At 36.7% G+C, this 27435-nt stretch overlaps 2 protein-coding genes across 5 annotated transcripts; one reads left to right on the top strand and one right to left on the bottom strand.

Annotated features, from left to right (window-relative positions):
• Nucleotides 1–3245, bottom strand: LOC117036753 (40S ribosomal protein S4, X isoform-like). 4 transcript variants are annotated; one of them, XM_033131941.1, is made up of 2 exons: nucleotides 3140–3245; nucleotides 1–894 (listed from the first exon to the last, which is right to left on the bottom strand). In XM_033131941.1, the coding sequence occupies exon 2, from the start codon at nucleotides 890–892 to the stop codon at nucleotides 101–103; it is 792 nt and encodes a 263-aa protein (XP_032987832.1). In that variant the 5' UTR covers nucleotides 893–894; nucleotides 3140–3245; the 3' UTR covers nucleotides 1–100. The 4 variants fall into 4 exon arrangements, with proteins under 4 accessions (XP_032987832.1, XP_032987831.1, XP_032987834.1 ...); XM_033131940.1 differs by having other exon boundaries at nucleotides 1–899; nucleotides 3140–3231; XM_033131943.1 differs by having other exon boundaries at nucleotides 1–957; nucleotides 3140–3201.
• THUMPD3 (THUMP domain containing 3) lies at nucleotides 3234–23991 on the top strand. The gene is given in 11 exon segments (XM_033131939.1): nucleotides 3234–3317; nucleotides 4578–4864; nucleotides 6619–6696; nucleotides 11014–11490; nucleotides 13281–13411; nucleotides 15788–15857; nucleotides 17461–17576; nucleotides 20730–20840; nucleotides 21480–21603; nucleotides 21760–21891; nucleotides 21893–23991. Coding segments are annotated over 10 exon segments (1542 nt in total). The 5' UTR covers nucleotides 3234–3317; nucleotides 4578–4609; the 3' UTR covers nucleotides 21941–23991.
• Nucleotides 23992–27435: the final 3444 nt, after the last annotated feature.

Here is a 27435-nt window from a genome sequence, read left to right as displayed (position 1 = left end):
TGGTAGATAATGTGCCTTTATTAATTCTTTTTTATCACTATGCTATATTCTCTTTAATTAGGGACAAAGGCTCTTCCAAACATGTCACCTAGACATCACTTTAGCCACTGCTCTGTTTGGCTGCCAGTCTCTTATCTCTCTCTTCAGCAATGGTGAGGCGGATACCCTTTCCACGGGGAAGAGAAATCCATGGTTTGTTGCCTTTGCCAATAACAAAAATGTTGGAGAGCCGGGTGGCAAAGCTGTGGCCATTGGCATCTTTCACGTGAACCACATCAAAAGAACCGGGATGCCTCTCTCTGTTGGTGATCACACCAATTCTTCCCAGGTTGGCACCTCCGGTCACCATGCACAGGTTACCGGTGTCAAACTTGATGAAATCAGTAATTTTGCCGGTCTCCAAATCAATCTGAATGGTGTCGTTCACCTTGATGAGGGGGTCAGGGTAGCGGATGGTGCGAGCATCGTGGGTCACGAGATGCGGGATTCCTTTTGTGCCCACGAAGATCTTCCTCACTTTGCACAACTTGTACTTGGCCTCCTCGGGTGTAATGCGATGAACAGCAAAGCGACCCTTGGTGTCGTAGATCAGACGGAAGTTCTCTCCGGTCTTGTCGATGCTGATGACATCCATAAACCCAGCCGGGTAGGTGACATCAGTTCGGACCTTGCCATCGATCTTAATGAACCGCTGCATGCAGATCTTCTTGACTTCATCTCCTGTCAGGGCATACTTCAGTCTGTTCCTTAGGAAGATGATGAGAGGGAGACATTCCCTCAGCTTGTGGGGACCGGTGGATGGACGAGGAGCAAACACACCAGTCAGTTTATCCAGCATCCAGTGCTTTGGAGCCGCTACGCGCTTCAGATGCTTCTTGGGGCCACGCGCCATGGCTACTCTGGGCACAGAAAGAGAGGCAATGTATCTTTAGAGCAATGTTTCCTCAGGTGTGAGACCTGTTTATGGAGATGATTTTAAATAGTATAAAGGTATGCATTAAATAACACTAAATCAGGTGGAGAGGATCTTTTCACTCCATCAGGAAGGCCTCACTTAGTGCTAGTTTGTCCCTGACACTTGACAATTTACCCCTTTCAAGAACAGAAAAAGAGCCTTAAACTTAGAGCCTACTAAGAGCCTTCAGTAGGGAACAGTGTCTGGCTAGAATTTAAACACCTTGTTTTGTTTTCACTGTGTTTATTTTTAAGGGCACTATCTATTTCAAACATTCTAATCTCATTTAAATCACACAACAACTCTTATGAGAGAAGGAGCATTTCACATATGAGGAAACTGCAGATGAGTTTCCTTTGCGAGAAAATTCACTATTTTAAATATTTTAAAGTGTACAATTCAGTGTTTCTTAGTCTATTCACAATGTTCTGGAACCATCACTAATATCTAATTCTAGAATATTCTCACCACACCAAAAAGAAACCCCAAACCCCTTAGCAATCATCCCCAATCTCCTCATTCTTCCCAGACCTAAGCAACCACTAATCTACTTCCTATCTCTACAGAGTTGCCTATTCTGGATATTTCATATAAATGGAACCATATATGTGGTCTTTTGGGTCTGGCTTTTTTTACTTAGCATAACGTGTTCAAGGTTCATCCATGTTGTAACATGTATCAGTACCTCAATTCCTTTTTATGACTGAATAACATTCCACTGTGTGGATAGATTACATCTACTTACCAACTAATCCGCTGATGGACATTTAGGTTATATCCACTTTTGGGCTATTATGAATGACGCTGCGAGGCATACTCATGTACAAGTTTTTAACATCTGTTTCCAATTCCTTTGTGTATTATATATACCTATGAGTAGAACTGCTAGGTAATATGATAACTCCATGTTTAACTTTTTGAGAAAAGCCAAACTGTTTTCCAAAGTGGCTGTAGCACTGTAAAAGCATTCCCACCAGCAACATTTAAATATTTCATAGCTCCATATCTTCACTGGAACTTGGAACTGTCCATTTTTCAAAAAATTTAGCCACTCAAATGGGTATTTCATTGTGGTTTTAATTTGCATTTCCCTAATGACTAGCTATTTTGAGCATCTTTTTCATGTGACTATTGGGCATACATGTATCTTCTTTGGAGAAAGAGTCAAGCCTTTACCCATTTTTATATTGGGTTACCTTTCTGTTGTTGAGTTTTAAGGTTTCCTTCTAAAATAACAAGTTAAAATACACATATTTTAAAAAACAGTAAGTAAATAATAGCATTATTGGGCAAGAATAGTAAAGGTGACATAGTAGTTCCTCCTTTTCTGGAAGAAGTATGTTCCAAAACCCCAGTGAATGCCTGAAACCACCGATAGCACCAAACCCTACATATACTATGCTTTTCCCTATACATACATACCTACTATAAAGTTTAATTTTTGAAATAGGCACAATAAGAGATTAACAATAACCAATAATAACATACCCGGAACAATGATAACAATACGCTGTAATAAAAGTTATGTGAAAGTGGTCTCTCTCAAACTACCTTATTGCTCTGAATGGACAGGGTGGACATGTTGGACAAGAGGATGGTTCACATCCTAAATAAGTGGGAGCAGGACAGTGCAAGATTTCATCATGCTACTTAAAACAGCGCGCAACTTAAAACTTATGAACTGTTTATTTCTGGAACTTTCTATCTAATATTTTCAGACCAAAGTTGCCCCACGGTAACTAAAACCTTGGAAAACAAACTCACCGGTAAGTATGGGTGCCTGGGAGGGAGAATTACCATATACAACTCAGGGACTAGATCGAGCAACATTGGCTCAAATTTTAAGAGCTAGCTAGCATTCTAGAGTCACACCATCCAGATTCAAATCCCAGCTCTGCCTGGAAAATACTGTGTGACTTTTGGGCCAAGATATTTAACCTCTTTGAGACTCAGTTTCTCCTGCTTTAAAAAGGGGATGGCCCAGACCACATCAAAGATTTGTGGAACAAATGAAAAGACGATGAGAAGCGCTTACTCAGTGCCTGGCTCCGGTAAGCACTTTATAAACGTCAGCCATTAAAACGACAAGCCACGAGGCTCACGGCTCTCCAGTTTCAGCTTGCAGATACTGTCCCCCAACCGCAGGAGCGGATCACTCTACATTGGCCGCCACCGGACACCAACCTTTATGCGTATGTTCCTCTCTCCAAGACCTTGCGTCCGCACCACCCGTCGCTCGGAGCCGCTGTGACCGCGCCTCCTAACTTCCGTTTCCGGGGCGGTGGACGCGACTTCCGGCGGCGTGACCTGCGCGCGCTCGGTTGGCGGCGTGCGGCGCGGGAAGGGTCAACGCGTGCGGCCGGTAACAGGGCAGCGGGTGGGAGTGGCCGGTTGTGGAGCCCGAAACTCTCGGGAGGGAGGAGTAACCTTCGTCTTGCTACCCAGGCCAGCATCCTGGTGTCATTGTGGACATCGCTGCCTCTCCCTGGCCTTCACCCGCTACCCTGGATTCATGTGACGAGGGCCCTGCGGGGGGGAGTCTGCAGACGTGGGTTTCATTCCAGCGTGCGCCCCTTATTGGCTGGCTCTCTGACCTTGGGCAGGATACGTCTTTTCGTGGGCTTCAGCCTCCTTTTTTAAAAGCTGGAGGTCTTATTCACAGTTATTGTGAGCTCAAGGGAAAGAACTGACTTTTATTAATATTAGACATTGTCGCCTGTTCCGGTTACAGAATAAGGATAGATTAGGTACTCGGTACCTACTTAAGTCGTTTTAGGTCACAAAACCTTTAAAAATCTGGTGAGAGCTATTAATCCCCACTTCCCTCCCACCTCTCTAACTCCACCCCCTTCACGTTCAGATACAGGAAATTTGGCTTACTCTTTCAGATGATTTCACAGATTTCTCTTGCCCACACGTGGATCCCAGAGCCTGACTGGTAGTAGTCATTCAATATTTGTAGACAGATGTTCAGTTAATCATTTTTAAATGCATCAATCACTATCCCCTTCACAGGAGAAAGATAGATACTTCATTAGCAAATTTTAATCGTGGGCCTGGCAATATGCTATTCTCATTTAAGCTCCCAACAACTCTAGGAAAGAGGTATTATTAAATGACTGCTTTGCAGAGGAGGAAATTGAGGCACAGGAGAATAAATTTGTTTTAGGTCATTCAACCTATGAATGGTGAGGGCAAGAATTCAAACCCATATCTGAAGTTCCAAAGCCACTGCTAGCTTACAAAGGACTAGATGTAGAAATGTATTTAAATGTGCTTCAGTAGTCTCTGTTTTAAGATTGTTAACTTGTAATTATGAGATGACTGTAAATCAACATAGATGATCCCAAACCAAACGTTGCGTGTTTATGTCTGTCTCCTTTTCTTCCATAGTGTCTATATTGCTTGTTTAATAATATATTTCACATCCTACACTCTATGCCCATGTTATTCAATCCTTTTATCTTTGGTGAACACTGATTCAGGTGTGTTAACTGAATATGGCTGTATCAGTTGTGTTGCCTCGTTTTTCTAGCCCTCCAAAGCAGGTGTTTTTAATTATAGTTGAAATATGAGGTGATAATGTTTGGACATTTTTTCTTTCCTGTCCTGCTTTTAAAAGGACTATATTAAGGATCTTGAAGCACTGCCAACATGTCTGATGTTCAAGAAGCCACTAACCAACTTCTGGATGTGAACCTTCATGAGAATCAGAGGTCTCTACAGGTGATGGAAAGTGGCCCCGGAAGTGAGTCCGAGAATCTCCAAGTCACTATCGGAGCCACTGTACCTACTGGTTTTGAGCAAACAGCTGCAGATGAAGTGAGAGAGAAATTGAGGTCGTCATGCAAAATCAGCAAAGACCGGGGCAAAATATATTTTGACATTTCAGTGGAAAGTCTGGCTCAGGTTTGAATGAAGGAATATTTAAAATAGTTTTCTAAATAGGTCATTTTATGGTTACTTTCTAGTTTACAGATCTCTCTGGAGTCCTTTTTGTTTTCTCTGCCCCAAATCAGGTGATTTAAAATTTTTACTGCATTTTCTATTGGGTACTGATTTGTAAGTTTGACTAGTGGGTTTGCTATATTTTTAGAAGTGATTCCAATTATTTCCTCAGGTTAAATTCACCAGAATGTGTGACTTATGAAGAAATTTTGGGTATCTGTTACATACACATGTTTGAATTTATTTACTTCAGCATCTAGCTGAAATTTAAACTCTGGTGGTAAAGCATAAAAGAGATTTTTCTTTAAATCTGTGTCAAGAAATACTTGCTCAACAGTAATTAGGAATCACTGAAGGTGAGAAGTGAAGGTCAGCAAGTTGCCATCCCACAAGAATAAAAAAGCTAAGCTATATCTCATTACCACTTAAGCCACATGAGGACAGGGATTGGGTGTGTGTGTGTGTGTGTGTGTGTGTCTCTCTCTCTCTCTCTCTCTCTCTCTCTCTCTCTCTCTCTCTCTCTTTTTCTGATATTTCCCAAGCTCTTAGTGTCTGGCATATAGTAGACAGCCAGTAAATATTTGTGGGATGAATTGGTAAGCAAGTATTGTCCGTCCTGTATTTTAGTTAATAACCTCAGTAGTTTTGTGAAGACAGACAGTGTTATCCTCATTGATCGTTAAGCATAGGAATAAGTAATCTGCCCAGAGTTTCTTAGCTAGTAATCATAGAGCTGGAGCTCAAACTTTATTCTCTTAACCACTGCAATATAGTGTACCCCAGGGAGCCATGAGAGAAATATGATAAAGCCCCACTTGACTGTCTTTGTCCTTCCCTTCTCCCTTAAACCTGTGTTACCCACATAACAGTCTAAGCTTCTATCCTTCCATTTGTCCTTTCTTTTCTCTAGAGGAATCTAAAATAATAGTTAACCAAAAAGATGAGAGACTGGGGAAATGGGAAAAAATGTACATACAAAGTATAGGTACAGTAGGCCTCCCCCCATCCATGACCACAGGGCACATGTTCCAAGACCCCCAGTGGATGCCTGAAATTGCAGGTGGTACCAAACCCTATATATATTATGTTTTTTCCTAGACATACATACCTATGGTAAAGTTGGATTTATAAATTTCACGGATAGATTCATACTTGCTGTATAGCTTAGCAACCTCAGCATACCTTTTTTTTTTTAACTTTCCATTTTCTTTATTAATCAAGAACTGACCTTTTCCCTTTTTAAACGAAGCCCTTTATGGCTTCTCAGGGGCATTTCAAAATTGCCAGAATCACCACTCTTGTACTTTCGGGCCATTCTTAAATAAAATAGTAGTTACTTGAACACAAACACTGTGATACCACAACGCGGCTACTACGTGACTATGGTCGGGTATCGTATACAGTGGATACACTGGACAAAGGGATGATTCATGTCTCAGATGGGATGGTGTGAGATTTCATCACGCTACTCAGAACAGCGTGCAATTTAAAACTTATGAATTCTTTATTTCTGGATTTTTCCAGAAAATTTATTTCTAGAATTTTATTTTTGGACAGTGGTTGGCCATGGGTACCTGAAACCACAGATAAGAAAGGACTACTGTATTAGCCGCTTTAAAGTCTTTATGCCTAATTTTTATGTTTAAATATCAATGGTTTGTATGATTCAAAAGCTTTCTCAGAAATTTATTTCTAACATTTCTCCTCCCCCGCAGGTTCATTGTCTGAGATCAGTTGATAATTTATTTGTGGTTGTCCAGGAGCTTAAAGATTACCAGTTCAAAGAAACTAAGGTGAGCTGTTCGAAATATGGTAGGTGATTTTTAGCCATCTTCTTCAAAGAGATTAATTTCTACTTTTCACATTCTATCATTTAGCATTACTGCTGCTTTTATAATATAAAATACTGGGAGGGTTTTACATTCCAGTCCAGAGATTTGTTGACAGTCCATCCCAAAAATTGTCTTTAAAAATCAGTATTGTGAGTAGTGGAGAGTGGGCAAAATGGGTGGAGGGGGTCAAAAGATACAAACTTCTAGTTACAAAATAAGTAAGTCATGGGGATGCAGTGTACAGCATGACAACTATAGTTAATAACACTGTATTGCATATTTGCAAGTTGCTGAGAGTAGATCTTAAAAGTTATCATAGGAAAAAAATGTTTTGTAACTATGGTAACATGTTAACTAGATTTATTTTGGTGATCATTTCGCAATATATACAAATATCGAATCACTGTGATGTATACCTGAAACTAAAATAATATATGTCAATTATACCTTATTTTTCAAAAAGATGAAAGAATAAGAAAATTTAAAAATCAATATTGAAAAACATCAAAATTTATTTAAAAAAAATAAAAGAAATTGACTTTCTTACAAAAGATACATACCTTAGATTAGCTTTGCTCATACGTATGGTTTCAAAATAGAATTGCTTCCAAATTCTATTTTGTGAACCAAAGAGCAAGTGACAGTTTGTAGCATCTACAAATAACACTTTCACCATGTTGCTCTTGCCTGGCTTTTTTCTCTAACTTTATTTTTTTGAAATAAAGCCAAAGTAATATCTAAATACTTCTTCAGTTGTTAGGACAACAGCTTTGTCTCCAACTTGTATTTAGCGTCTGATTCCTAAATACTGAGATGCTGCCTAAGCTGCAGGTTGAAAATAGATCTCAGTAAGTAAGGCTTTAGTATTTTTCCACATTGCTTTTTGGTCAGGTTTCCAGAGTCAAATGTTTGAAAACTTTTTTCTATCAGTTTTATTGCCTATGTGAGAAATAATCTGTTTTTAAAAACTATGATATGCTGCTCAAGTCTCTAATTTTTATTTATTGGCAACAGGTTGATTTCTAAAACATAACTCAAAAACCAAAGTAATATGAACCCACAGCCTAGAAAAATATAAAACCAGACCTAAAAGAATTCAAACTGAAAATAGATTTAAAAAATTTATTAACCAAAAATGTAACTTTCAACACTAGTATTATAACCCTTCAGACTTCTTTCTGTTAGTCATTGTCAACTGTATCATATCTGTGAAACTAGTAAATAATAGGCAGGCTACTGAAAATTTTTGCTGCTATTTCAAAATTTTAATAGCCATAAGTAAATGTTAACAGGCATTTTCTTCAATTCTTGCTTCTCACTTAGTAGGGCTCCATTAATACTTTCTTCAATTCCTACATTTTTGCCGTCTTAGAGTTTTTGCATTATTTTGGTGCTTTTGATCTCTAATTGGAGGTAAATTTAATATATGGAGTGGTTCTATGTGAACCAGCTTTTCAGAGTTGCTTTGTAAAGTAACTGCAAAAGAGGTTGCTGGTAGAAGTACTAAAAGAAGAGCAGCAAGGATTAAGGGTTGATTTATAGTTCTGTGCAAGGGCAATTTCTATTGTGTGTGACCATGAAAAATTATTAAGCCCTTCACTTGTGGACTTACATTGCAACATGCCCCAGGAAAACCTTGTTTTTAAACATTTGTTTCTAGCTTTCATTTTGTTGACCAGCAATTTTATTTTTTATAGCATTGTACTTTCCCCATTATATAAAAAGCCTGTTAGTTTAAGCATTTTTGTGGGTTCTTATTTTTAAGTATTCAGACAATATCATGAATTTGTAGTCCTTTTTTAAAGGTTAGCATCTATGATTTATTTTTCTTTGAACTCTGCAAGCTCCTGTTTCTTCTCCTTGTGTTGGCTCATCTCACCTTTCTGGTTTTATATGTCTACCTTGAGTTCTTATTTTACAAAGGGATATAAGTCCTCATTACATTTTTTGATGGCCTGTGAATATCTTTGATCACAGTTTTCAGCCGCTCTGTGGCAGTGTCTTTCTGGTGAGTTTTTTGTCTGTTTTTCTGTTTCTTTCTTCCTTTTTCCATTTTTTTATGTCCCTATAAATCTTGTGCGATAATTTTTAATAATTGCTCATTTTCGAGTGACAAAGTTCCTTTCGGACCTGCTATTTATAGGAGGTTCTCCTGAGAGAAGCCAAGAACTGTTCCAGGCCAGCAGGAAATCCCCCTGGTTCACTGTGAAGTTCCTTCTGACAAAGGGCTATGAGTGAATGAGTTCGTCTCTTCCTTCTTTTTTTTAATACTTTTACTGAGATATAATTTCCATACCACTAAATGAGTTCTTTTAATCATCACTTCTCCCTAGCCTGAAGGGATCGGCACTTCAGCGTTACATACTATGTAGAGTATGTCTCCTCCAGTTCTACTTTACCAACAGACTGTTTCCAGCACAGAGAGCATGTCTGTGGGATTCTTTGTTCAGACTCCATTTCTCTCTCCCTGGTTTTTCTTGGTACAAAGTCCAGTGCACATACTTCTTCCCTAATGTTCAAAGAAGAGTTTGTTTCCTACTGCTTTGCAGACTGCTCTACCCTTTATCTGAGATCTGTGGACATTCTCCCTCTCCTGTCTTCCTACACCTGTTTGACCTTCACTGCACTTGGGAATTTTTATGTTAGAATTCTCCTGTTAGGGTTTCAGGTTACAGATATAATGTAGATTCTATTAAGATAGAGTTGGCATTTCTGTTTTCTTTTTCTTTTAGTATGGTTTCTAAAAGGAAGGCATTGTACCAGTGTTATTCCACCACGTTAAACCTAAAAGTCCTGTAGATCCCCTTTATAGGAAAATTGTTTTTAAATAGAATTAGATTTGCCAAACCCAAAATTATCATTTTACCAGGTTTCAAGTAGTATCAAAGCCTTCACTCACTTCCGTTTCAAATCTCTGTTCTATCAGTCAGCGCTGATTTTGTTCTGCTTTGATCTTCAGTAACATATACTGTCCATATAACAGCACTCTGCAGTAGAGCTTTCTAATGGAAATATTCTGTGTCTGCAGTGTCCAACGTGGTAGCCACTAACCATCACTGTGCGAAATGGTGCTACTGTGACTGATAATTGAGCTTTCAATTTTAAATGATTTAAATTTCAATAGCTACATGTGGCTGATGGCTGCTGAATTGGACAGCACAGCTCTGCACACCAATTTTAATATTTCATCACATACTATCCAACAGCTGTTTATTGAGTATCTTTTGTATGCCAGGCACTGTTCTAGGCCTAGACAGGTGGCTTATACCGTGTTTCCCCGAAAATAGGACCTAGTCGGAGCAAAAATTAATACAAGACCCAGTATTATATTATATATTAATTATATTATAATTATTAATATTAATTTTTGCTCCGAAAGACGCATTAGAGCTGATTGTCCGGCGAGGTCTTATTTTTGGGGAAACATGTAGCAGTGGTCAAGACAGGTAAGGTCCTTCCCACTCTGCACTTACCTTCTGGGAGGAGCTTGGTGGTGAACAATACACAAACCTAGTAACTTTAGATAATGCTAAGCTCTGTGAAGAAAATAAAATGGGAAGAGATGACTTGAGAGGATTACTGTAAGTAGAGCTGGTCTCTCATAGAATATGCCTTTTACATTCCTATTAAATAATAAGAAGGGATGCAGCAGTGCAAAGAGACCGTGTAAACCAAATATCTTCCAAGCAGAGGAAATGAGGGAGAGAATGATCCTGAAGTGATGTTTGAGAAGTAGACAGGAGTCAGATTATGTTGGGCTTTTTAAGGAATTTAGATTTTTTTTTTATGTGTAACGGGAAGTTATTGAGGGGGGAAGGGCATGATCAGATTTATATTTTTAAAAGATGACTCTAGATAATATTTAGAAATTGGATAGATTCATGTTCAACTGCTTACGGCTTTTTTAAAAAAATATTACTTTAAAAAATAGTTAATATGTATACACAACACAAAATTCAAAAGGAAGTCAGTGAGAGGTTAAGTTGCTTTCCTTCCCGTCTTTCATCCACCGACTTCCTCTCCCTGAAGGAAACTACTCCCGGAAGCCCAACTTCCGATCTCCCATTCTTCCCTGTATTCTTTAGTGGCTTAATTTGTACATATCTTAATTTTCAATGAGATTTTTACTTCCTTAATTGTAGCCATTTTATTGACTCTTGTTTTATACTCCTACCATCCCCAACGTAATGATTAATGTCACCTATAGGCAAAGTAAGATTTTATTTGTTCAGTTAAAGCGATGAGAAATGAATAGATTTCATTCTCTCTTTCTTATAGGAAGAAGTTCTAAAGGATTTTGAAGAATTGGCCGGGAAGCTTCCATGGTCAGACCCTTTAAAAGTATGGAAAATTAATACCAGTTTCAAAAAAAAAAAAACAAAGCGCAAAAAGATAAATGAGAATTCAAGTAAGGAGAAGATTGATAATGGACAAGGAGACAAAAGAGACAAGAAAGATGTTAAAAGAGAGTTGTCTGACAATGCCTTGGAGTCACATATCTTAGACTATTATGAAAACCCGGCCATCAAAGAAGAGATATCAACATTAGTAAGTGATGATCTGGCATCTTGCAAAGATGAGACTGATGAAAGCTCAAGAGAAGAAACTGATCCTGAAGTGCTAAAGTTTAGAGTCACATGCAACAGGGCAGGAGAGAAACATTGTTTTTCTTCAAACGAGGCCGCTAGAGATTTTGGGGGTGCTGTTCAAGATTATTTTAAGTGGAAAGCTGACATGACCAACTTTGATGTGGAGGTAGGTACAGGCTCTGGTTGTGATGATTTAAGAAGGCCGTCTTTGTAGATTTGTAGAATTTTCAGACTAACCCAATCTTATGGACAGTTAAACTGAGGCCACCGAGCTGATAGGTGTGGCTAACAAGAGCATAGGCTGTGGAGACAGATCTAGATCCAAATTTTGATCCCACTACTGTATAACTTTGGACAAGATATTCTCTCTGAGCCTGTGTTAGAGCCAGTAGTAGTATATGCCTCTAAGTGTGTCCTGAAGGTTAAATGAGATAATATATTTTAAGTATTTGGCGCAATACCTGGTATATACTAAGTGCTCAATAGATGGGAACTATGAGACTTGAGTTTTCTAATTCCTAATCTAGTACTTTTTACAACGTTATGTGGACTTTCAGATTGTAAAATTCAACCAGACTTAAAACAATTACTTTGTTTTTGTGAGTCTTGGTTGTAGAGTTTGGTCACTAAAAAAAAAATGGAGTACATTTTGAAAACAAACATCTACCTCCTAAAATCAGGACATCATTGCTAATACTATTCCTAGAGCCAACTCTCCTCTTTCTTAAATTCTGCTCGATCCCCAAACCTAGATACCTCTTTTTAGCATTCTTAGTCTCTTTGGGCTCAATATTCTACACAGGTGATTCACATATGGGCCATATTCAGTCATCTTTAAATCACGGACAACTTAAAAGGCTCCTAGCAGCTGATGCTTGTACCAAGAAGTCATTTTCTGTTGCTTTTGGGACACTTGAATCTGGGGCGAGTCACTTATTGTCTCTCTAACTTTTTTTTGTTTTGCATATCAAGTTCCCCCTTTTTTTCCCTCATAACAGCTGTTATGAGAATGAAAAGGCTAACAAGAACAGTAATGTCCACAAGTTAACAATGGGGCTCAGAGGACAGATTCTAGAGCCATACTGCCTGCGTTCAAATCCCAGTTTATGAGCTGTATGACGTTGGGCAAGTAAGCTGACATCTTTGTGCCTCAGTTTCCTCATCTATAAAAGGAGGGTAATAATACCTAGTCCAGAGGGTGTGAATATGAATGAGGGAATGAACGTCAAGTGTGTAGAATATTGGCTTGTATATAGCTAGATAAGTGTCAGCTGCTGCTGCTAAGATCATGAGGAGGAAATTTTAGGTGGAAGACTGGAGAACATAGTTTACAGTGTATTTTTATTTGAATAGTTTATGTTGGTATTAGAAAAAGTATAACTAGGATACAAAACATTTCACAGACATTGAATGAGTGAAATTAAAAAAAAAACTAAGAAAATAAGTGATAAAGCAAATGAGGTACAGTATTAACAGTTGGTTAAAAGTTAAAATTTTTAAAAATGTATATTAAACCCATAGACCTTCAAAATATGTTTATATTATTAAAATTCAGAGGAAATATGGTTATAGCTAATGTATAAATAGAGTGAAGGAAAAGAAAAAAATAGATGTTAAAATTTAAAAGTAGTCTATATTATATGATTTTATTTATATAAAGTTCCAAAAAAGACAAAACTAATATATGGTGATAATGGCCAGATTAATGATTACTTTGGGTAGGTAATGATTGGGAGGGATGCTAGCAATATTGTATACCTTTATCTGGGTGGCAGTTACACGGTGTATATAGGAAAAGATTCACTGCGCTGCACACTTAAGCTTTGTGTATTTTACTGTATGCAAAGTATACCTCAATAATAAAAAAATTAATAAAACTTGAAATTTAAAAATCCTAGTAATAAATACAGTGTAAACAATTCTAAAATTATTTTATTCTGTCTTGTTCTACCATAGGTGCTTTTGAATATCCATGATAATGAAATCGTTGTGGGCATTGCATTGACAGAAGAGAGTCTCCACCGAAGAAATATCACACATTTTGGACCTACAACTCTTAGATCTACGCTTGCCTATGGGATGCTCAGGTAAGAGAATGGGTTTGCCCTCTAGATTAAAGTGACACCTTGGTTTGAAGTTTCCCTTCCTAACACTTTAATTTCTTGTGAGGTGTACTGTGTTGGAATTTAGTGAGTAAAGAATAGGCTAAAAAGCTATTAATCTTTTTTTTTCCCTTATATCCAGTGTTGATTCCTTGTGATCCTGAAAATATCACTTCATTTCTATCTCAGTTTTCTTGCTTTTAAAATGGGAATGATAGTTTTCATCTGCCTCTTGAATAGGGTTGACACATACCTGTTTGGAAAGGATATTGGGAAATAAGGCAAATTTTGCTTTTTTTTTTAATTTCTGTCAGTGAAGCAGATGAAAGAGGATTTAAAAAATGTGTACAATGTGTAAATGAACACAGAAAGCTTCTACTTATAGTTTTAAATTTTATGTTCACTACAACCTAGGAATTGTTCTGGAATTTTCCACTTTTCCAAGTGCAAGACCTAGCTTGCTTTCTTCTTTATTGTTTTTATTGGGTGGTTTTTTCCACCACTCAGACAAGTTGTCTTTTCTAGGTTTCTGTTTTTCAGAGTGCACAATGGGTTTGCTGTGAGACTTAAAGCATTATTAGTGAGGAGTAAATGCAGAAATATGTGCACAATAGCTGCTGCATACAGTGCCTGGTATATCCTGGTAGTCTTTTACCTGCTCATCCACGGAGTCACAGTTCAACACAATTGAAAACTGTCAATTCAATAACAATAATAGAAACTGGGACCATGTGATAAAGGAAGAGCTCCTCGTCTTCATTCATTTAACCAACATTTATTATCTATTTTCAGGCATTATGGTAGGAGCCAGAAATATGAAGAGTTATTTTGGGTGCAACTATTAGAAACCTAAGTAAGCTAGTTTAAGATAAAAAAGTGATGATGGTGTGGGAAGGGGATTTATTAGGAAGATACTAAGAAATCTTGTGGAATCCAGAAAAAAACTGAAAGCCCTGTTTCAAGAAGGTAGGAACCAGATCTTAAAAAGCCACTTTTTAAACCTAGACAGTCACTTTTACCTCCCCTGGAAGTCTATGGGCTTTCGTCTCTGCTCATCTGTGCAAATGGCTGTCCCTCATCAAAATTTATATATTTCTAGTTTCAAATGACCAGCTCCATACTGTCCAGTCTGTCTGGGCTTCTAGCTCTTTATCCCCAGTTCTTGGAGGAGAAAATCTGATTGACATAGTCTCGGTCAAGTGTTCACCCAGACCCCCAGCAGTAATGGCTGGGAATACAGGGTTGCTTACTACCAACATTGTTGCCAAGGATTCTGTTGCCATGTGCTGAGGTGCAGGAACAAGGAGGTAGAGCTGGACAGGTATTACGATAAGAATCCAGTGTTAGTCCCCAAGAATCCCAGTCTTGTGAGGAAGATGAATAATTACCTTGTATGTAATAAATACCATAATAGAATGTAAAAAGATTAGGACAAAAGGAGGAAAGAAACCTAGTGACCTATCTAAGGAGGGGATGCCTCATAGAGGAGGGTAACATTTAAGGCACTAACAGTAATGTCTCTAATCCTGACTCTGTCACCTGTTAGTTTTGTGTCTGTGGATAGGTTTTGCATCAGCTCATCTGTAAAATGACAATAATAATAGTGACCTACCTCTTAGGGTTGTTAAAAGGATTAAATGAGGTAATGCATGGGAAGAGTTAAATCCACGCCTGGAAAATACAGCAGGTCCTCAAATAGCCTTGTTTTGTTGTAAGGTTCATGAGATGCCAGTGATGCTGTAGGACCTTACCTCTTGTTTATGTCAATTAGCCTGTGGTAAAATTGGTGCCTTTGGATGTCGTTTCGCTTAAAGTCACACAGAAGCTATTGAAGACATTGAGTGAGGAATTACTGTACTAAGTTCTCAAAGTAAACAATTAGTTTGTGGCAAGGTTATTTATTATCTTTAAAATTCATAAGAAAAGGAATATTGAATGTCTAATTGCCAATAAATTTATATTAATACATGTTCTACTTGAAACATATTTCAGGGTTTTTCTAATGTAATAATACAAGGTTATATACAAAATAGCATGTGTTTTCTAAAGGCATACATATACTCGTATATGAAAAGATCTAAAAGCTAAATTCCATCTGGGAATGAAATGGGATTTCGGGTAATAGTCAAGGAATACTTTTAGTTATACACACCCTTACGTATGTAATGTTGTTTTGTTTTTTTAAACACTAGGATATTGAGTCAACATGTAATTACAAATTGATTTTTAAAATGAATATTGATTGGTGTTTCTTCATGCTAACATAACAGGTCCTTGATCTTATGGTTTCAGGAATAGTCATTGTGGAAGGCTCAGCTTTTGGTTGAAGTCTCTTCACATAGGCTGTTTTCTTTTCTCTAGGCTCTGTGCTCCTCAACCTACTGATATAATAGTTGATCCCATGTGTGGAACAGGAGCAATACCAATAGAGGTAATAACTTTTTATTAGCTTTGAGATAAGCAAGTGATACATCCAGAATGTTCTTGAATTAATGGGTAAATTAGATGTAATGAAATCGCAAAGTTTGGGTCAATGGACCCAAGAGTTTTGAAAGAATTACTCTAGTAAAGCTGGAACTTTTGTGTAAAAGATGTAACTACTTATTACAAATAGCCAAGGACTAGGTAGATAGTAAATGGTATTTATTCAGTGGATTACAGAGGAGGCTGAGAATTACAAACTGGTGAGTCCCTTTTCTATAATAGACAAGCTGGTAGACTTGAATGGAAAAAATAATTGAAAGCATAGGCATAAACTGTAGGAAAGTGTTTCATCTGTTTAAAGTGAGATTATTGTTCTTAATCCACTTAGGTTCTTGGAGAGAGTAAGTATAGTTATAAAAAGGGGAAACCTATGAACAATATTTGGATTTTTTAAGGAAGTCTAACAAGATTACATACCAAATGCTCTTAAGTAGTTTTCAAAATTACTGTGACATTGAGAGGACTCAGAAACTGCCTAAAGAAAAGCAAGAAATGGAAAGGCATTTTCTAAGTGGAGAACATTTAATAGGAGTCTCCTTGAATCAGTATTATCTATACTTTCATAAATAATTTAGAAGAAGGCACTCACAGTAAAATTGTTTAAATTTGTGAAACATAGTAAGTTCTTACATATAGTACGCCTAAAGCCAATAGGAGATACCACAGATTCTTTGAGTGGGCAGAATTGGACAAATGAGCAAGTCCAAAGCAACCCACAAAGGGGAAAATAATCCAGACTGCAGTTAGAAAATGACATCTGCCTTTATGTCAGAAAGTTGTTAGTCTACATAGAACATTGTTCAGACCTAGTGTAGTATGTCATCTCATTCCACAAATGATATGTGACAACTTGGTATTTAATGTTCTGTTGACATGATTTTGACTTAAAAGTACAAAATCCTTTCAGGGATATCGTAGTTATTATTCAAAAGCCTATACAATAGAGATTACATTTGATTTTGAAATTCTCAAGTACTCCAACATATCAGATTATATGAAACTAAGACTAATAAAAAAATGAAATCCCATAATCACTAAAGGAGGGTATTGGTTAGTCAGTTTGATTTGGCTAAGTTTTTCAAACCACATTTGTATTTAAGGTCTGTAATGCCTACTGCTCGGTGCCAGACACTGCTCGGTGAGAGATTGAACAGAATACCAGACCTGAGTTCCCAGATTTGTTGAGGCAGCCAGTTATTGAAATAATTAAAAAGAGAACAAGTATAGTGGCAGAGATACGTACAAAGTACTTTGGGGATGGGGGCAAATGAGAGACAGCTTGGAGAGTTGGAGTTTATGTCACACAGGGCATGACACTTGAGCTGGGTCTTGAAAACCGAGTAGGAGTTCAACAAGTGCAGAAAGAACCGGAAGGCATTTCAAGCAGGGGAAATAACAAAGTTGACAGCATGCAGTGTTTTGCCACTTTAGAAAAGCATTGGATTTTATTGGATTGGATGTCTTGTTTATTGACAATTGAAATGATTTTCTCTTTAATCATCTTTTTGCAGTTTGCTACTTCTGTTTTAATATACAGTCTTGTCTTTTAGGGGGCTACTGAATGGACTAACTGTTATCATATTGCTGGTGATAATAATCCATTGGCTGTAAATAGAACAGCAAATAACATCTCATCTTTACTGACCAAGAACCAAATTAAAGAAGGGTAAAAATTTTAAGGATTTTGTGGCATCTCTTAAACTTAGATAATCACTTTTCATATTGACTTTTTTATGATTAATATCCCCAGTGCATTGTCATTTCACAAATGAATATATTGAGACTCCATTTAAATTTTAAAATATTGAAAATGATTTATATTTTAAAAACATTTTTAAATTGTAATTTCCCCACCTTACTGCAACTCTTTTTATTTCCTCCTTTTTCATATATATATACACATATATATGTACATAGATATATGCACACACACACATATATATTTTTTTCTACATCGTGGAAGAATATTGTATAGATTTATTTTAATTTCATAAATGTTTGAATACTTTTTTGTTTTTATAGTTCATTTTTAATGACTGCATAATATTCCATTCTATAGGAATACTGTAATTTAGCCTTTCCATTATTATTTGGCACTTAAAAAAATCTCAGAGTTGAAAGAGACCTGAAAGCCATCCCCATGGTGCCTAAATATCGTATAGATCTTAGCCATTGGCCTTACAACCTGTGTAAACACTTCTAACAACTATCTCTGAAGGCTGATTCCATCTTTACACAACTAGTCATCTCTTTTAGTGAACTGAATCTGTCCGTGAACCTCCTACAGATTTGGTTTTTTTCCCTCCTATTGGGTCCATAAAGAAAAGTCTTTTATCTCTGTTATATGATGATTGACATCAGACATTTAAAGGGATACCAACCCCCCTTTACCCCCCCCCCCACCTTCCTCTATCTCACTCCTCCAAATCCTCTCTTGGGCAAGCAAAATATTCTAAGTCCTTTAGCCCTATCGTTTTGATACCTGTACATTGGAAGTCCATTAGCCTCTGGGAAATTTTATTTTTCATCTGAGATATATGTAATTATAGTATTAAGCCCTAGCCCACTACCCCAAATTACATTTGATGACACCATCTGTGCCAGCCTTTCACCATTCTTTCAAGTCTCAGCAGTCTTTGGAAAGAATTGGTTAAAATGTCACTTAGTCTGCAATTTCTTACCAGAGGCCTCATAAAATTGTTTCTCTGGTCTCTGCTGGTGTCCTTCATTTTCTTACAGTGGCAGGAGTATAGGTAGAGGTCAGATTTGTTAGGTTGTACAAGTGCTCCACTTCCTGAACACATAGCCCAGGAAATCATTAAATTTCATGATTAACCTTAACAGATTTAGAAACACCTGCCTCCATAACCCTTACTGTGAGGTTTATATGTGTAAGTAGAAAACAGTTGTTTTTAAATATATGTATCTTATGGAAATACTCATTACTTTTACCTGGTATACCTGATAATATTTTATGTCTGTATATTGGTTATCCTCTTTTCTTCATTAATTTTTCCCCCTTTTGATTAAAATTGCCAGTGCTTTGTTTTGTTCTTTCATTATACTATTTGTTCTGTAGTTTTCTACGCTATATCTTTTGTTTTTATTTCCTATTGAGGCTTTCAACTTTGTTATCTAAAATCTTAAGTTATATGCTGTAAATGTGTTCTTTTTAATGATAAAAGTTTTTATTAGAGCTGACTTATGCTAAGTACTCTTGTTGACCATATCGTATAGATTTTGATAATTGTTTTATTTTCTACATTGTTGTTTGTATACTTGATTGTTTCTCTGATCAGTTGTTTAGGACAACGCTTTTCAAACTTTAATGTGCCTATGAGTCATCTGGGATCCTGTTAACATACAGATTCTGATTCAGTAGATTTAGGATGGGACCTGGGGGTCTGCATTTCCTAGTAAGCTTCTGGTCTGTGGCTTCTTGTTCCTTGCTACTTTGAGTAGCAAGGGTTTAGATCATTTTTATACATAAAATTGAAAAGTTTTATTTATTTATTTTTATTGGGGAACAGTGAGTTTTTCCAGAGCCCATCAGTGTCAAGTCGTTGTCCTTCAAGCTAGTTGTAGAGGACACAGCTCAGCTCCAAGTCCAGTCGCCATTTTCAGTCTTTAGTTTCAGGGGACACAGCCCACCATCCATGCGGGAATCAAAACGGCAACCTTGTTGTTGAGAGCTCCCGCTCTAACCAATTGAGCCATCTGGCCACCCCTGAAAAGTTTTATTTTTATGTTAATTTATATTTTATTACGATGAATTATGGTATATTTTGTTTCATATTTATTGAGATTTTCTTGAGGGTTAGTACATGACCGGGTTTTTTTTTTGAAACCTGATAAACATTTTAAAACAAATTATTTTTCTATTTTCCGACCCTCTGCACCTTCACTTTTTATCTGTTCAACCTGTACTAGTTCTATAAATCTTACCTAGATTTTTAATATTTTTTGGCTTATATTGTTTTGTTGCAGTTATTGGTGCTTGTGATTGTAATACTCTATTTTCAGTGTCTGCTTCACCTCATGATTGCCTTCATTGCATTTTACTTCTTAAATTTTTCTTTATCAAATATCAACAGAATAGCCTTCATTTGTTCATAATCTTTGATTTGCCTTTAATTCTTAGCCTGTGCATTACTGCCTGTTTGATTTTTTAAACCAGTTGTCTTAATGGAGAGGGTTTAAATCATGTTTTATTATAATGTCTTGTTACCTATATTTTTTATCTTTTTCTTTGCCTTCTTGTTTATTAATAGTATGATACATGTTTTTTAATCTTAAAATAAGTACCTCTGTATTTACTAATTTTACACTACCTGTGTGTTTAGGTCTCCTGTTATTACTACATAGATGTACCAAACTTTATCCTTCAGATGTGTCACGTCAATCTTTTTTTTTCTCTTTAGCATTGTTACCAGTGTGTCTGTTTCATCAGTGTTTTGCATCATCAGTGACATAATTTACTGCCTCAACACCATTTTCAAAGTTGTCTATTGCAGTTCTTTGTATTTCAATCTTCTTTTCCCCCTTAACCCATTCTTAAATTGTAGATAAGGCAGATGTAGACATCTTTTGAAAACCAATCTTAACCATTTAAAAAACTTGTCATTCTTATATTTTGTCATTGTAAATTTTATGACCTTATGCTTTCTTCCTACATTCTTTTAAATTTTTGCTTCAGTTGTTATTGCCACCGATATTATTTTAGTAGTATTTTGTACTTTACAGCAGTCTTTAGAAAAAAAATTGTTTTTAATTTCATACTTCAGAATACGTTGAAGTTACCGTTCCTTTGTCCCCACAGCAAACTGTCCTGGGGCTTGCCCATAGATGCTGTCCAGTGGGATGTCTGCAATCTGCCATTGAGAACTGGCTCTGTGGACATTATTGTAACTGACATGCCATTTGGAAAAAGGTACAACTTAAGTTTTTTTAAAAAATGAATTTTACTTTCACTTGTTCCCTGTACACACTTATCTTCTAAATCTTTTGTAATTTCTTTGAGATGATGTCAGAAATCTTTAATTCCTTTTAGCAGACTGTCAGCAAAGCAGTTTTTCACTTAGGAATTATAACATGCATTCACCCATTTTTTTCTTCTGAGAACTCAGGAATGTATTAACTACATTTTGATCCTGACCATCACAGGAGATTCATCCCCTTTCTAGTTCAGTGTTGAATTGCATGACATTTCACACAGAAAGGTTGAGAAGAACTTGGCTCTATTTCTCAGTATAAATGATTTTTAATCACTTGTTTGGTTTATATAATTTATCTGCTATTAGGCTCATTAAGAGGATACTTTACGTTACTATCATAGTTGTCAGTTTTTTCCTGTAACCAACCAACCAATTCATCCGATTCAAAATGTGTATGCAATTTATTGTCTGATTGCTCATTTCACTGACATAATGGCAAAGCTCTAGCTTCCAGAAAGCAACTATTTTTCATGCCTCAGGATTTTATTGCAGTGAGTTTTAATAACTTCTCATTTTTATAGATAGTTCTAGATATTTTTTGCAAGTGTTTTGACTCATTGGACCTTCTCTTACAGGATGGGCTCCAAGAAGAGAAACTGGAACCTTTATCCAGCTTGCCTACGGGAGATGAGTCGTGTCTGTAGACCAGGGACAGGCCGAGCTGTACTACTTACTCAGGACAAGAAATGCTTTACCAAGGTGCTGTACAGCTCACTCAGCCTGTGGCAACCTTAGAATCTTGGGGATAATAGTTTGAGTAGGATTTGTTTCCCTCCCCCAATGTTTCTTATTGGCAACAAAGACCCCTGGTTGGTCTAGAAGCTAATTACTTTTATGCCTTTTGTGTATACACAGGCATTATCTGGAATGGGACACTTATGGCGGAAGGTGCATACTGTCTGGGTGAACATAGGGGGTCTTCATGCTGCAGTTTATCTTCTGAAACGTACGCCTCAAGCTTTTGTTCATTCTTCAGAACAAGATGGCGAAAGAACTCCTTGGTAATGCAATGATCAGCAGTATTTGTGCTTCCTGACACTGGAGACGTTAACATAAACTGGCTTTGAGAGAAAAATAGTATTTACAAAAGTGCAGTTTGCACTGTTTAAACTGGTCTAAAGCTCTTCATCCTGGTTAGCCAAAGATAAGAATGTAATGTTATGGAATTTAAAAAGTTGAGAAAGAACTTTTCTGTGGAGCTATTTTGAAGGGGTAGCTGGGCAATTAGTACATTTCTTAAAATGCTTTAAAGATACTAGTCTACTAAAATGCTCTGGGAATTGAGTTTAGAACATTTTCCGGCTTTATAATAGTTCCTCATTTCTACTCTAGCTACTCTGGCCTAATGGAAAGGCAGAGAACATAACCAGAGCATCTCAGGCAACATCTCATTGCCTGTGCCGCTTTGCTAGTTAGTTAGTTATTCAAGTTCTCTTTACTTCATCCTTAAAAAATGAAGCATTATTATGTTTTGTGAAATAAGGTTTTGCCCCACAATGAGAAGAAGTCTCACAAGACCTATAGGAAAGTTTACTGTTGCCTTAAAGATTAAAATATGCACGTTATTCAGATTAATACATATAACTAAAGTAGAGGAGTAGGATTTATCAAAGGAATTGCAAGAGTAGTTTACTGTTAGCAGTATAGGACATTTCTATTTGTAAATAGCAAATACATTGTTAGATGAAGTATGGGACCAAGTCAAATTTAAAGAAATTTTATTTTTCTTTCAGTACACAATAGTGGTGTTGCTTTTCAAACACAAACCTATCTAAATATTTTTGTTTGGTTTCTTACAAGGACTAGAGAACAAACTGATATACCTTTGAATTAAAAAAAAACCTTCATCTAAGTTCTTGGTTGTTGATTCTCGAGTCACTGTTCATATTTAGTTGCTTTTCCAGTTGCAAAAAGTCCTTCCTGAGACAGTGGAAAATGAATGACCTCAATATTAAGTCCTTATGAAAACAGTGCTTTCCTGGGACAAAGAGTACTTGGGATTTTATGTGGAAATCTTTATAGTATTCAGAGTTTATTTTGGAGTTTCTGGCTGTATTCAGCTTAGATTTTCAGTGTCGTATTAGTAATGTTAATAGTACTACTCATATTTCCTTTTTATGTGTCACTTTAGAATAAATGGACGTTAAGTATTTAATCTTTTCTTTGACAGAATAGAGTTCACATTTAGCAGCACAGTCAACATTCCTAGTCTGGATTCTCTGATATACTACCTCATACTTGAGAATGAGTGTTTTATATCCTAGCCTCAAGTTTTTACCATCATCAGAATGCAACAGCATTATTATGGGTTTAATATAAAACTTTTCACCTCTGACAAAATAAACCATTTAAAGCTTTAAGTGTTAGTCAGCAGTTCACAGAACGAGAAAGTACAAGGACCATGTCTGTTTTCACCACTGTTTACCAAGTGCTTGGCACAATACCTGACAGTGGATATTTAATGTTAAACAAATGAATTAATACTTTTGTATTTTTGCTTAGTTGTAAGTATATCAAATGTATACATGATCCATCATAGCTTTAGTCTTACTTAATACCACCATTAAAACATGACCAGATTGATTTAAGATGATGCAAACATGCAGAGCATTGTCTGCAATTGTTTGCAATCTTCCTCTCTAGTATTGTTTTGTAATCTGGTAACAGGAACAATAAATGGGCTGAGGATTCAGAAAGACTGGGCTTGAGTTACATATGACACTGCCACCTGCTAGTTCTGTGACCTTGGTTTTTAACCTCTGAAGCGGGCCTCATACACCATGGAAATGTGAATAGATGGGAAAGTAATCTTAATATCTGAACACAAAATGAGTTAGTTAATGATCCAGACATTCTGTTACTGGGGAAAAAAAATCAATATATTTTAGAGGGGGGAAAACAACATAAACATTGAAACAGATTTTATAAATTCAATGAAAGGAAGATAGTTATCGTCTAAGGACTGACAATGTGATCAAAAAATACGGTGAATGTGTAAATTTAAAAAAAATTACAGTAAAAGACATGCCATTAATCCCCCTCAAAATACTCCCCCTCGCTTTGAATACATTTATCCCATCGTTCTTGCCACTTTCTGAAGCAGTTCTGGAAGTCCTCTTTCGTTAGTGTTTCTAGTTGAGCTGTCGTGGCTGCCTCCATGTCTTGAATCGATTCAAAACATTTACCTTTCACGGTCATTTTGACTTTGGGGAAGAGCCAGAAGTCGCATGGTGCCAGATCCCGTGAATAAGGTGGATGAGGACACACCGTAATGTTTTCATTTGACAGAAATTGCCGTACCAAAAGCGATGTGTGACACGGATCACTGTCATGATGGAGGATGAAACCATTCGCCCATTTCTCAGGCCGTTTTCTACGCACATCATTTCTTAAACGCTCCAATAAGCCCTTATAATATTCAGAGTTCACCGTAGTGTTCCTGGATACAAACTCAGCTCGCACAATTCCACCAAGGTCAAAAAACACAATTAACATCACCTTGATGTTACATCTTGATTGACGCCGTTTTTTTGCATGAGGAGAACTGAGGGATTTCCATTGAGAAATCTGAACCTTGGTCTCAGGACCATACCCACAGACCCAAGTTTCACCTCCCGTGATGACATGTCTTAAAAAGCTGGAATCAGAAGCAGCACGATCACGCAACTCCAATGAAATTGACAAACGCTGTTGCTTTTGTTCCACAGTTAAAACGTGTGGAACAAAATTCGCACTCGCTCGCCTCATGTTCAAATCTGTTGTTAAAATGCTTTGAACGGAACCATACGAGATGTTGAGATCTTCAGAAATTTCCCTAATAGTCAATCGCCTGTTTGATCGCATCATTTCACTTACTCTTTCAACATTCGCTTGAGTTTTTGATGTTGAAGGACGTCCTGATCTCTCTTCGTCTTTAATCGATTCACAACCATTACGAAATCGCTCAAACCACTTGTAAACTGTCTTCATGGTCACTGCAGCATCACCATAAACTAATTTTAACATTTCATGTGTTTCTTTAGCACTTTTGTGCAGTTTGAAACAAAATTTCATGTTGATGCGTTGCTCGTAATCCATGATATACGGCACACTGGAAAACACACCTCCTCTCAACTGTAGCTCACACCCAACTGACTGTATCAAGTAAGTTGAAACTTGTCACACAGTTATGATGCGTCACTTCCCGTATTGAAGATCCCTGCCTTTCCGTTGGATGGCACTCAGCAGCAGCATTTACCGTATTTTTTGATCACACCTCATACTAGTGGCAAGAAAGGGAAACATTTGTTAAACACTTCTTTTAAAACAGTAATAAGACTTTCTGGAAACTGCCAAACTGTACATTTTGACTTATCAGTGTCAGATATGACTCATGTCTTCACTGCAAGGACCAAATGATAAGCTAAAGACAAAAAAAAAGAAATATTTTAAAAGGCCTGTAAAATACCTAAAATATAATAAAGCACAATAAAGCCTAGGAGTGCTTAATATTAGTGAGATAGGCATTGAAAAAGTAAAACATCCTTATTCTCAGCATAGCCTTTTCCAAAAATTTCAGGTGAGGTGTTATTATGGGAATTTCAGTGGAGACATGGAAAAAGGTTGAAAATTCTATGAGAAAAAAAATCAAATTTAATTACTGTACTTTGGTACATTTTTTTTTTAAAGGTTCAGGAGAAACATCACATACGTACAGGTCTCCTATACTAAACTTCTAAAATGTGTACAATGTGAAAAAAAATGCATCATTGTCTAAACAGGCCTATTCTGTCACCCTTATACTTTTGCCCCAATGCTAACATTTCTGCTAACCAGTTGTAGCTATTCAATGATATATTTTATGATAAAAGCAATTTGCACTGGAAAGGTGAATGGTATTTTAGTTTTTCTCAAGCCCAAATTCTAAATTTCCAACTACCTGCTAATAGTTACCCTTGTATCCCACCTCAGACTCAACATGAATGTACCTTTCTTCACTAAAACCTGCTTCATGTCCTAGTGTACCCATTCTCCCAGTCATCCAGGCTTAATACTGGGAGTCATTTTTTTTTTTTTAACTCCATCCAGTTATTCAACCAGCATTTGAGTGTTTACTATATGCACTGTGCTAAAGCAGCTGTTTCTCACACTTCTTGGTCCCAGGACCCCTTCACATAAAAATTGAGGACCCCAAATAGCTTTGCTGACCAATTTTTACCATATTAGAAATTAAAACTGAGGAAAAAAAATTAGTAACAAATGCATTACATTAACATTTTCAATGAAGTAACTATTTTCAACAGAGTGGATTGTTTCACATTTCTGCAATTTAGTTCTCTCAAATGTCTGCCTTAATAGAAGGCAGCTGGATTTCTGTTTATCTTTCTGCATTCAATTGGTTGAGATGTTACTTACTTGGAATTTTTTGTAATTCATGTATTGGCCATTTGGAAAATGTTGGTTCACTTAGTTACATAAATCTACCAAATGTTGACCCAGTTCATTATATAACATCTAAAAATCATATTAATGTCACTACCTATCTCAAAACAAAACCTTAAATACTGGAAAGATGTCCAGCACCTAACAGTAGATAACAAGTTTTCCAGAAATTCTAATTTTTACTTCAAAGTTTGAATTTTATCACTGACAACATTGCTATCAATTGTTTTCCTTGAAAGGCTCACTTCCTTTATATCTGAAAAAATATCTGCCAAATAGCGGACTCTGAGAAAATTTGAGTCACTCAAGTAGAAATGGTGTTTTAAGAAAATAGTGCCTAATTCTACTTGCAACTCAGTTGCAAACGTGCTTTTTATTGAAACCATTGTACTTAGACACATGCAGATTTTCCATTTCATAACTTGTTACCTACCCAGGGTTCAGATATAATAATTTTACTATTTTCACAAGGACATGAAGTGAAACTGCTCCCCCTCACCCTGGGTGTATACTGCAAAAGCATGGCAGTGAAGAAGGACTACTACAGTCTGGTTGCACTGCCTTGATTTATGCCAAGATGCCAGCAGTTTACCCGCCTTTGCTTTTTCACTATTAGTGAAAACATCAGGAAAGACCATGAGATTTTAAAGTTTCTCAACATTTTGACTATTTTGGGACATGTTTTGTTGCCAAGCTTTCACTTAAGAGTCTCTTTAATTAGTTCACACTGATGATGGACAAATACAAGCAAAATAACAAGCCCAGCCACGTTCGTTGGTTCATCCATTTATAAGGCATAAGTGCACTTTTACAGATGGGATATTAATGCAGACTTCATGTCTGCACACAAATCTTAAATATGACAAGTTGTGACACTACCATGATTTTTTACTTTTCATCAGGCAGACATTCAGCAGTGTCAAATGTATATGGCTTTTTGTAAAGTTTCTCAGCTATTGTGTTTCTCCAGCCAAAACAATAACTTACTTCAGTAGCTTTTTCTTATAGTTTCTTTGGAGTTGATTCTTCCTTTCATCTTTTTAGCACTTTTAGACAGTGTGGGTTGAACAAGTAATCTTATAACCTTTTTTAAGCCAGTGATCAATTCTC

Source organism: Rhinolophus ferrumequinum, chromosome 17, assembly GCF_004115265.2.
Source record: "Rhinolophus ferrumequinum isolate MPI-CBG mRhiFer1 chromosome 17, mRhiFer1_v1.p, whole genome shotgun sequence".
In the NCBI taxonomy this organism is placed as follows: Eukaryota; Metazoa; Chordata; class Mammalia; order Chiroptera; family Rhinolophidae; genus Rhinolophus; species Rhinolophus ferrumequinum.
The sequence above is the reverse complement of the archived record's forward strand: the minus strand, read 5'-3'. Positions and strand labels throughout refer to the sequence as shown.

Coding starts and splice junctions, on each gene's coding strand:
- LOC117036753 (XM_033131941.1), bottom strand. CDS start 892: ATGGCGCGTGGCCCCAAGAAGCATCTGAAGCGCGTAGCGGCTCCAAAG.